At 32.2% G+C, this 12,198-nt stretch overlaps 2 protein-coding genes across 7 annotated transcripts in view; both read left to right on the top strand.

The window, feature by feature from the left end:
- Positions 1–2,251: 2,251 nt before the first annotated feature.
- The window catches only part of Tsp26A (Tetraspanin 26A), a 90,889-nt gene continuing 80,942 nt past the window's right edge, over positions 2,252–12,198 (top strand). For 5 of the 6 annotated variants that reach the window (XR_012719298.1, XR_012719299.1, XR_012719296.1 and 2 more), the window contains exons 1-4: positions 2,255–2,494; positions 2,575–2,769; positions 2,830–2,910; positions 2,965–3,243. Coding sequence is in view for 2 of the 6 variants with exons in the window: in XM_075295251.1 (XP_075151366.1) it covers positions 2,408–2,494; positions 2,575–2,769; positions 2,830–2,910; positions 2,965–3,243 (642 nt within the window). In the remaining 4 variants the exon portion in view is untranslated. Of the gene's footprint in view, positions 2,495–2,574; positions 2,770–2,829; positions 2,911–2,964; positions 3,244–12,198 lie in introns of all 6 variants that reach the window. The other variant, XM_075295252.1, reaches the window with a different exon arrangement.
- LOC142225478 (uncharacterized) lies at positions 6,466–7,114 on the top strand. The gene is made up of 3 exons (XM_075295249.1): positions 6,466–6,590; positions 6,651–6,831; positions 6,885–7,114. Exons 1-3 carry the CDS (start codon positions 6,532–6,534, stop codon positions 6,969–6,971), a joined length of 327 nt encoding a protein of 108 aa, XP_075151364.1. The 5' UTR covers positions 6,466–6,531; the 3' UTR covers positions 6,972–7,114.

Here is a 12,198-nt window from a genome sequence, read left to right as displayed (position 1 = left end):
ATCGCGTCTTCTAATATCCTGCTCTACAGCCAACAGAATGTGCCCAATTTATACATTGCGCCCCTGTCCCTACAAGACGATAAATATTAGAAAAAAAACTGCATGTAGGGAATTTCCCCTACTTCTGGCAACACTGAATGGAGCAGTGATCAAAGATAATTGAGAAGAAGATACAGTCTTGTTATAGTAAAACTGAAGCACCAGAGGACTCTGCCAACAAAATATCATAAAGTTTGCGTCGACGTGTCTCTCAAATGTACTGCCGTTTGCGTCGGAAAATATCATAACATTTGTGTTTTTCATAAATTTCTGAATAAAATCCCACAAAAGCAATACCAAAACGATTGTAGAAAATTAAAATAAAACGTATGTGTATTTTAAAGCGAATATTCATTATGGTTTTATGTGAATATTGCCGTTTTAAATTTATTCCTGGGCAGAGCTGCTTTGGAAAAAATTGACAAATAAAACAATTTTTTTCTCAAAGCCCTCTACACCTTGACATTTGTTTTCTCTTTATAAGAGCACAATGCTTAATCTTGTTATACTCAATTATCTTTGCAGTGATCAGAGAGAATAAAAAGACAAAAGGACGAAACTTTGAAGCGAAACTGCGTCAGTAGGTGGCACTCATGAGGAAAATTTCATGCAGTTTTTGTCGGCGCTTCTCTCAAATATCACACAGTTTGCGTCGGCGTTACTCAGTTCAGTTCTCCGCCGGCTGACAAAACGTAAGGAAAAAAGGATTTAGAACCTACTTTGTAGTCACAAATGTTCTTTTTTATAAATGTCTTCATTCCGCTCAATTTTTGGCAGACAATTTGAAATTATAACTGCCGATGACTCTATAAAGAATTTATCAAAAAAGCGCTTCGACCGCAACGTCGGTAATGCCAAAGCTGCAGGTATTGTGCGACATCTATACGGTTGACATTTGTTGTTTTTGTAGAAGAGCGCATTTCGTTCTCTTGTATTTTTATTCTCTCTTGCAGAGACAATTATTATGACATTGCCAGTTGGAAATTAGATCGCGATTTCTAAATTGCTACGTAAATGCGAATAAATACGTCCACGCTATCCCTGCCAACATATTTTGAATTTGGGGGCGCTTCTGAGAATCCCCACTATGTCGAAAACAATCATATACGACATCAAAAACTTGTCGGAAAGCGCCGTCACTATTGAGAAGTTGTACCACGCCAAGTTACTACGAAAAAGTTTATCATCAGTGCAATTATTAGGTGCCTATTTAGATCAATTTCGAAAGACGCCAATAAGAACCCCAGCAAACTATCAGAAAAAGTGAATTTTAAGGTAATTGTAGAAGAATCATTGTGGTCAAGTAAAACACGATTGTGTAGATGTTTATTGATTTGGTTAAACATTTATAATTTCTTATAAATATAACATTTTTCGGTTTATCTCATCACATTTAACATAATTTTTTGCATTAATAAAAGAATGATGTTGAGTTTTAAGTTGCAAGTTACATATTGCAGCGTCTATCAGCCAGTTTGTTTATTTTCGATGGAGACAGCGTGCCTGGAAAAATATTTGAAAAACGATCACTTTATTCTATTTGGAAAGTCACAAATAGAATAAATTTTAAGCGTAATATCTATGTTTTCAGAAATTTATTTTCGTTTTTATTTAAATAAAATATAACAAGCTAGTTGCGCTTGGCGTTTCACAAAAAATAAAATGGCTCTTCTAACAGTAGTGATGGCAAAATACTTTCATGTACATTTTGTACTTTTTGATATGCTTCCCCCATCACAGTTCGCGATGGTTGTGGTGATATTTACGAGTCTGTGGTAGCGATGAGGATGAAATGGAACTTTGAAATGCTGGCAGGGTAGTCTAAGTGAGCCTGATACATCGGGCTGCCACCTAACCTAACCTAACCTAACCTAACATCGTGCAACTCGAATTGGAAAACATCTATCAAAGGTACTAAACCTACTCAGAGGAATATCATATGATTAACCTTTGCAGACCGAAAAATTAACCACAAAAAATAGATATAGTGAATCAATTCCTTTACTAAAATTCAAGCTGGCAACATTAACGGGATTTGCACTGATGAGCTGTTGTGGATAATTCATACAAAATTTGCATGCAGTACTAGAAAACCAAAGCCTATTATTGGTTTCCACAGAAACACGTTGTTATCGACGGCATAAGAAAACTCGGCAACACTGTGTTATCTGCAAAATAAATTCAGGTTAGCACCACTCTTTATCCAATATTCCAGTACTTTACGTGGCTGACGTGACACTAATCAAGCATTGTGTACTTTTTTGTTTTCATTTATTGAAATTTTGTAGTTCTCAAGGATTTTCCAAAGAAATTCGATTATTCCCTGTATTCATCATTCTAATATTAAAAATAGTCGTAGAAATATAAGATGCCCGTGAGGAAATATAGAAGTGAAACACGAGACGTTAGTTGTTGTATGAAATACATGCTATTCGTTTGCAATACTGCCCTCTGGGTAAGTTGTTTTGTTGGCTGGTGATAACATCATTTTGGAATTTCGCTGAATTCATATTTTGCTTATGTTGCCATTTTTAGATGGCCGGTTTAGTTATATTAGCAGCGGGTATTTGGGCATGGAATGAAAAGGATGCATTCAGCAATTTAAACAAGCTGACATTGTTGGTGTTAGATCCCGCATTTGTTCTTATATGCATTGGTAGTGTTGCTTTTCTGATTGGATTTACTGGCAGTATAGGAGCTTTGCGTGAAAACACCTGCTTATTAGCAACGGTGGGTAGAATATCGAATTTTGGTAATAAACCTTATATTTCAATTTATTGTGAATTATAGTTTATTATATTGGTATGCATTCTGCTGGTTGTTGAAGTTTGCTTTGGTATATTGTATTTAGTACTCAAGGATAAAGGCTGGGTAAGTAGAAAGTCCGACATATGTTGCCATTTATTAATTTTCGCATAATTTTAGATAAAAGATCAAGCCACTGAAGGACTTCGAGCCTTCATCATTCACTACCGTGAAGATCCTGACCAACAAAATCTTATCGATTGGATTCAAGAAGACTGGCTACAGTGTTGTGGCATAGAGGGGCCTAAAGATTGGGATAGCAATAATTATTTTAATTGTTCGTCTAGTGCAATTGGTAGTCGGGAGGCATGTGGTGTTCCATTTTCATGTTGCCGTCGCCAATCTCACGAATTGATCAAAAATAAACAATGTGGATACGATGTACGCAAGGAGGGATATGTAAGTACCACTAGTATATAATGATGAATTACTGACGAAGTGACTTCAATATTGAAGAAAGATGTACTACGGTGAACTACTAAATATGAAATGGCTTCAATGTTGATGAATGATGTATGTTACTGTATACCACAATAACAGTTATTCTTGTTTTTGAACTATATTTATTTTGGAAACAACCTCATTTTTGAAAGACATATGTCTAATTCCAAGAGTGACAAATTAATATATATATATATATATATATATATATATATATATATATATATATATATATATATATATATATATATATATATATATATATATATATATATATATATATATATATATATATATATATATATATATATATATATATATATATATATATATATATATATATATATATATATATATATATATATATATATATATATATATATATATATATATATATATATATATATATATATATATATATATATATATATATATATATATATATATATATATATATATATATATATATATATATATATATATATATATATATATATATATATATATATATATATATATATATATATATATATATATATATAACTTCAAACTAATTTTCCAGGTTCCAGTTTTTATTGGTAATATGACATCAATTTAGAAGTTGCTATGCCTTCCATTTGAAGAGGATCCCATCTCTCAGATAAAAATAGAGTCTTAAAATACTCACTGTTATGAAAGAACAGCAAACTCTTGATCTAAAAAAATATTGGCAAAAACACACTTCGATTTGATTGAATTGTCACATTAGGTTTTTGGTTTGGCCAAATTTTGCATTGGTTAAACTTGGTGCTATAATGTGACAATTTTGTCTTAAAAAAGTATACGACTGCAAAAATAAAATATGCGAATCAAACATTTTTGTTCATTTGTGATTTAAGCCTTCCTCTGCCTTCAAACATACACGTGGTGTTTGAAAAATAACTTTAATTTGACGTGACTAAGAAATCGTTATTTCAATTCAATTTAAAATTTATTTAAACAGTTGATATCTTTGAAATAAACGACAGAAAACTGAAGTATTAACAAAAATGTAAGAATAATAATAATAATACTAAAATCTAATGTGAATACAATATTCTCAATAGATGATAAACTAAACGCACATTTTTCCCAAAATAGAAAAACAAACAACACCGCATATGTATGTATTATCAGTGATGATGAAAAAGCAAAGTTAATTGTCATTATTAAGATACTCAAACATTTTACCTTTAAAATCACTTTAACTTACTGAAAAGTTCTTATAATCGGAAGGAATTGCATTCTATAATCTGGATAAAATAATTATGAATGATCTTTTCAAAACAAGGCGTGAGAAAGACTATCAGAATTTGAGTATTACGAGTAGAGTTTAGAAAATTAAAATAATGGAAGAAAGCGGTTTTAAATTCCTAGTTATTTTCTGTGCAAGACAAAAACCTTCAAATTGACATAAAAATTATCCTTTTCAAACTTAACCTAAAATAGCACCCATATGATGCTATACCCAGAATAACTGATCACCGATCATACTGGTACAGATCGTGAACATACTCTATTTTCTATTTTTTGCGTGTAACAATTGTTACCACTTGGTAACATAACAATCACGCACTGTCACTGGTATCACCAACTGTTACAAGCCAACTCTCAAGGAGTCTGCCAGACACACCGATGACGCCCAAGTCTCATTTAAGGACTGCAAACCGTTGGGCCAGTACATTTATATTCTGATAATCCAAGGGATAAGAACAAAACAGTTATCCGCATTATCAACTGATGATTCGTTTGTCCCTTGGTGCATCTTCCCATCGTTCTTAATTTATTTGCCGCCATGGTCTCATTCATGATATACACCCATGATCATAATAATAGGTACACCAATTAAAAAAAATATAAATTGTTTATAAATCTCAAAATCTTATTACGAGTCACAAAATTTTTGCCAAATAGTGAAGATGGTAGCGTTAACAGTTCCTTTATCCCAAAAATATGGCAACCCTACTATTATTTCATCATTGACAGCTAACGGTTTTATTAAATTGCTTTATGTAGTTGATCATAATAACAGGTACAAGTAGTAAAAAAGCACGTTTCTAAAACATTTAAGTATTAATTACTTATTTTTTGTGTCGATTTGCGTAAAGTAGTAAGAATAATAAAAAATCAATAGAAAACATTAGAACAAAATGCAATTTTATTTCAGAATATGGGTAGAAACAAGCATTGTTCTGTAGATGAGCGAACTATAGTAAAGAACCTGCGAAATGAAGGTAAATCTTTAAGACAGATAGCAAAAAGTATAGGACGCTCTGCTAACTTTGTCCAGAATGTATTAAAGTGGACAAAAACTGCAGAACGGCGCGGTAGGCCAAAAAAAAACATCTCAGGCTACTGATCGACAAATAGTAATCGTGTCTGTTCTGGTACACACATGTACAATTTTCGTATGGTGTCACACTTAAAAGGTGTTCTGGCCAACACTATACACCGTCATAGACCTGAAAAATGTACACGAACATTTCTTTTGTGTAGGCTTAGTGTACAGCCATCGTATGCAAAGTTAGAAGTTTTTATAACAAATAAATAACAGAATCTGAAACTTTAATATGTTTATTTTATAAATATTTGCAAATTTTATTGGGAAAGTCACTTATATATGGCAGAAACCACGATTTTAAAAATCCATCTAAAATTTGAACCGAAATTTCCTCTGATTGGTGTATAAATTTTGGGTTTGTTTTAATCAGCTGATTTTCAGTGTGTTCGAAAGTATAATGTTGCCACAATTTTTAAAAGTTAACACAAAAAGTTTTAAGCTAAATTATCTTCGATTTTTGTGAATACTATCCACTTTCCTGAACAAATCAAAGGTCTTTTTGAAAATATAAGGTAATTCAATTATCACTTCTACAAAATCAATGGGCTAAGAAAAGTGAATTTTACCAAATTTATTGCATGAAAAATATGGCATCTTCAATTCTGCAAAGTGTTCTTGGTGCACAAATCACCGAGCAAATTAAAAAAAAACTAACGCCGCCAATATCTTTCTGCACATGCAGGCCGCCGCGATAGAAAATTTGTTTGCAATATTATTGTAAATATTTAAGCAATAAAATGGTGAGAAAAACCTTAAAAGAATAGTTAATTGTGCACATTATAATTAAATTTGTTTAATGTATGGATGTTAAAAACTGTTTAACTAAATCCAAAATAAAACTTTTCCGCCGCCCAAAAAAAAGGGAACGGCACGGCGATCGTTTGTTCATGAGTAACATTGAGGACGGTTGGAAAAAACAAATCAAAACAAAGGTAGAAATCAAAATGTAAGTATTTAATTTTGCGTGTTTATTAAATTTATGAATGAAAAATTGTTATTCTTTTAGGTTTAAACGCAAGACTACGTCCCATAATGAGATCTTCATAGATTTTATGGAAGAAAATAAAGATCTGGCAATGGGTTTCACCAAAAGGGACAAAGTCGTACAAGACAAACTTTGGAGTGATCTGGCCGATAAACTTAATGCATGTGGACCACATAGAAGAGGTGTTTCCGAATGGAGAAAAGTAAGTACACGGTATTTGAAATTTGATATAAACTTACCTTACTTATATTACAGACATGGACGGATTGGAAACGCAACATAAAAACAAACGTGTCTGTTCTGGTACACACATGTACAAGTTACGTATGGTGTCACACTTAAAAGGTGTTCTGGCCAACACTATACACCGTCATAGACCTGAAAAATGTACACGAACATTTCTTTTGTGTAGGCTTAGTGTACAGCCATCGTATGCAAAGTTAGAAGTTTTTATAACAAATAAATAACAGATTCTGAAACTTTAATATGTTTTTTATAAATATTTGCAAATTTTATTGGGAAAGTCACTTATATATGTCAGAAACCACGATTTTAAAAATCCATCTAAAATTTGAACCGAAATTTCCTCTGATTGGTGTATAAATTTTGGGGTTGTTTTAATCAGCTGATTTTCAGTGTGTTCGAAAGTAGAATGTTGCCACAATTTTTAAAAGTTAACACAAAAAAGTTTTAAGAAAAATTATCTTTGATTTTTGTGAATACTATCCGCTTTCCTAAACAAATCAAAGATCTTTTTGAAAATATAAGGTAATTAAATTATAACTTTTACAAAATCAATGGGCTAAGAAAAGTGAATTTTACCAAATTTATTGCATGAAAAATATGGCATCTTCAATTCTGCAAAGTGTTCTTGGTGCACAAATCACTGAGCAAATTAAAAAAAACTAACGCCGCCCATATCTTTCTGCACATGGAGGCCGCCACGATAGAAAATTTGTTTGCAATATTATTGTAAATATTTAAGCAATACAAATGAGAAAAACCTTAACAGAATAGGTAATTATGCCCACTATAATTAAATTTCCTTTAATGTATGGATGTTAAAAACTGTTTGACCAAAACCAAAATAAAAACTTCTCCGCCGTCAAAAACAAAAACGAGAACGACACGGCGATCGTTTGTTCATGAGTAACATTGAGGAGGGATAGAAAAAAAAAACAAATCAAAACAGATTTGAGGCATCACGCAATTGTCCCCTTTTTCTTGATAAATTGCTCTTGTCCTTACATTATTCACTGCTAACAAAAATCCGGCAGGCATTTTATGGCTTTGAGTTACGCACTTACTTTTAATTTTTTATGTTTATACCGGCAAAATATGTTTTGTTTATAATTTCTGTCTGCAAATAATATGGCTTGCAGAAAAAATCAGCTGTCATATTTTTCGATTAAAAGTCCGAAAAAAGTGTTCACACGTGTGACTCAGAACAACTAACTTTGTGCGTGGTGTGTAGAAAGTGTATAGTGTGGTGCACAATGCGGTGTGACCCAGAACAGACATGAATAATTTCCAAAAAGGATCCTATTAAATCTTCCAAAGTTATTGCTGCCGAAATAGCAAATGTTATCAGTGCGCCATCAGTTCGTAGACGTCTTCAAAAAGCTAATTTGCCTGGAAGAATAGCAAGAAAAGTTCCACTAATGCGTAAGAAGAATACGGGTATGAGACTAAATTTTGCGAAAGAACATATAAACTGGAGTGGTGAAGAAGGGGGCAAAAGGTGGAGAAATATCCTTTGGAGCGATGAAACGAAAATTAATTTGTTTGGAAACGACTACCAGAGAAATGTTCGACGCCCTAAGGGAAAAGAATTTCACATACGATTCACTAAAAAAACTGTGAAACATGGAGGTGGAAATATTATGGTTTGGGGATGTTTCTCATGGAATGGGGTAGGTCCAATTTTTCGAATAGAAAACACGATGAATGCTGTGGGCTACAGAGACATTTTGCAAGACGTAATGCTTCCATATGCAACCGAGGAAATGCCATTGCGATGGGGTTTCCAACAAGATAATGACCCAAAGCTACCTCAGCATTGGTCAAAAACTGGTTTACAAAGAATAATGTTAATTTATTAACCTGGCCCAGTCAATCACCCGATTTAAATCCAATAGAAAATCTTTGGAGTGAACTTAAAAAAAAGTTATCGAAAGAAATTTTTAGAAATAAGGATGATTTGTGGGAGAAACCCCGAGAAGCATGGTATGACATTCAACCAGAAACATGCCAAAAATTAATCTCCAGTATGCCAAACAGGATGAATAAAGTGATTCAAAATCGAGGTGGTTATACTGGTTACTAACCCTTTTTGAATACTCACAGATGTATGGGACTGAAATAGGTTAAGTCCGTAAAATATTAAATTATCATTGAAATGTACCTATTTTTATGAGCAGCCTATGATTTGCATTTTGTTTTTAATGTTCCTTAATGTTTGTTATTTACTTAATAATACTGTAAAATGTATGATTTTGGTATTAATGAGTTTACAAAAAATAAGAAATGCCCATTTTGCTTTGCATTATATTGTAAAATTGAAATAAATCTTGTTTTTAATAAACTATTCTTCAGTGTACCTATTATTTTAATCATGAGTGTACATCTATAGGTGTCATGTTCATAGTGGTCTCCATAGCCTGTTTAGATGTGATCATCATACCCCAGCGTATTGCGAGACAATAAAACTACTGAAATGTTTTATGTTGTCATACTTCCGCATGAATATTCAGTATACAGTCGGGAGCAAAACCGAGTGCATATTTTATTTGCTTAATAAAAATCGTCTATTAAGTTCAATTGCTACAAAATGTATTTCCTGACAATCAAAAATTGTTATATATATTATATACCCATACTACAGCATTTATTAAAATAAAATACAAATAATCTTGCATCCAGGCTTATTTGATTTTAAAATAAAATGTCAACAACAATGTTTTATTATTTAGTTCTATGTTTCTAATTATAGTTTTAACTCGTCTTGGCATATTTCTACTAATTTTTTTATTATTTCTTTTGGAACATCCGACTAATTGTGCTGAGGTTTGCTCTAGATCTCATTGCGCATTGGTGCTTGGTGTAATCGGGAGCCACCGAGGTGCAATGGTTAGCATGCCCGCCTTGCATACACAAGGTCCTGGGTTCGATTCTTGCTTCGACCGAACACCAAAAAGTTTTTCAGCGGTGGATTATCCCACCTCAGTAATGCTGGTGACATTTCTGGAGTTTTCAAAGCTTCTCCAAGTGGTTCCACATGTGGAACTCCGTTCGGACTCGGCTATAAAAATGAGGTCCCTTATCATTGAGCTTAATCGGGAAATCGGGAAGCACTCAGTGATAAGAGAGAAGTGCACTTAGACTGAATGGTCTAAGTGAGTCTGATACATCGGGCTGCACCTAACCTTGGTGTAATCTCAAGCGTCTTTTAATCGGAAACCATGGATTTGACATCGGGGCTTTTTAGTGCCCATTTGAACATTTGAAAACTTTGCTCCGACAACCATTTCTTTACTATTTTGTAAGAATAATTAGATATACCGTTTTGTTAAAAAACTACTTTCTTCTCAAGCAGGCGCAAAGGTCCACAAGCTTGACTGGCAAAATATCACATTTTTTTCATGACTCCTTAGCCAGTGGCAAAGTCTGCCATCATCCCCATACTATGAAGCTCCCCCCTCCATGTGTAACGGTTTGCTTAACATGATGTTTTTGGAGACTATTTCTTAACCAGTAATTTTCCAAGGTCATTACCAGTAATGTTCTTTTGCTTCGGATGGAAAGTGGTTTATTTTTGTTTCATCTGATCATATAACTTATTTCCAGTCATAAACGGTCCAATCTTCATGAGCCTAGCTCGACATTTTCTTTTTAATAAAGATTGCAAAAAGTGAAAACATGCACTCGGTTCGGCTTCCTACTGTATATTCTTCTACATTTCGTGTATCTTGATTTACATTATGAGATCATATCCAAAATCTATAGATTTCTCCGAAAAATGTATTATTCGTTTCTCTTAATGGGGTACTATTATTTCTATGTTACGGTTAAGTTCATGGTTTATACGAAGGAACGAGAACAAACCCTTTATACATTCAATAAATATTTTTAATTTTGAAACTCTAAAGCTAGTGCTTTTTATTATTCCCCAACTACGAGAAGAGAAGCTGTTTCATTTTTAATTTTATTCATTAATTTATCATATCTTTGTAACCAAGCCTTACAAAGGCCTTATGCAGTTACTTATAACAACATTACAAAAATTGCGTATACAAATCTCTTAATTCTGACATTGACATAAAATTTCGAAGTCTATGATAAATTTAAACAGTTTTAACACTAACAACAAACTAATTAACCCTCCCTCATACACAAGTTTCGATAGTCACATTCGTAACACATGAGGCCTGGCCAGACCCACTATGTATTTTAATGTATTTATATGGAAAATATGCTATTTTGTTGATATTATTACATTATTACTGTCGTATTTTCATACCATTAAGGTATATTTTCTATATCTATTGGTTCTTTGCTATGATTTTCTCAAATGGTTTTTGCTTTTGATTTTTCATTTTTGGTTCTTTGTTCTTATTTTCTCAAACAGTTTTTGTGAGAATGAGAGTGAAATTATGAGAGCTTTAGAAAAATACGATGACCAATAGGATAGATTCCATCCCTTTTCGTATTTACTCTTCGAATTTTATATGTCTAATTGTATTTTTATTTACTGGACAATCTGCTTGTACATTAAAATAGGTAAAGTACATCATTCTTGAATAAACTATATGAAGTTTCAAGTCTCTAGCTATATTATAAATGTATTTTAATTACAATTAGAATCGAAAAAGGTCTGGCCAGACTCATGTGTATGTCCGAGGGTTAATACGTAAACTTCATATTTCATACTAACAATAATACAGTAACATGCAATTCTATTAAAATGCATTATAAACTCATTTGGGCACATCTTATAAAATAAAATATAAGTAGTAAGTATTAAAAAAATAAAGAAATAAACAAAAACTAACAGCCTACATAAACAATAAAGCATAATATGAAAATGATATTAATTAAAAAAAATAATAAAAAGTAAAATTAACATAACTTTATGATGAAACGTACCTTCAAAAACTCTAAAATATTGATGAAAAAATAGAGTAGTATATTTTAATTCTCTAAATCGGACTTTTAAAGGCTTTTCATTTCTTAAATAAATGGAAATAAATAAATTAGTTATTGCAGGCTTTCATCTGGGAATTTCTTGTTGACCTTCAAAACGTGAATAAAATTATAAAAAATAACTGTTTTGGTATAAAACTTGATATTAAAGGCAACAACCCAGCAAAAACTCTCATTACCCGGCAATCTTGTAGGTAAGCATAACATATTCAAAAATTAATAGCCACTTATTAATTGGCATCGCCCCGGATTACATTTACATATGAATGTCCTAAGAGGAAAGTACTTCTCCCCAGGCATACCATCCGCCATGGAATAAGTAGTGCTTTTAAAGCATATAATCACCTAATATGTAATCACTTATTCG

Source organism: Haematobia irritans, chromosome 2, assembly GCF_050003625.1.
Source record: "Haematobia irritans isolate KBUSLIRL chromosome 2, ASM5000362v1, whole genome shotgun sequence".
Classification (NCBI taxonomy): domain Eukaryota; kingdom Metazoa; phylum Arthropoda; class Insecta; order Diptera; family Muscidae; genus Haematobia; species Haematobia irritans.
Note: the sequence above shows the minus strand (reverse complement) of the source record. Positions and strands in the feature narration are given on the sequence as shown.

Excerpts from the sequence above, each read along its gene's own strand:
- LOC142225478 (XM_075295249.1), top strand. The coding sequence starts at position 6,532 with ATGAGTAACATTGAGGACGGTTGGAAAAAACAAATCAAAACAAAGGTA. Across the intron at positions 6,591-6,650 it reads ACAAAGGTAGAAATCAAAAT|GTTTAAACGCAAGACTACGT; the intron begins GTAAGTATTTAA and ends TTATTCTTTTAG. Across the intron at positions 6,832-6,884 it reads GTGTTTCCGAATGGAGAAAA|ACATGGACGGATTGGAAACG; the intron begins GTAAGTACACGG and ends CTTATATTACAG.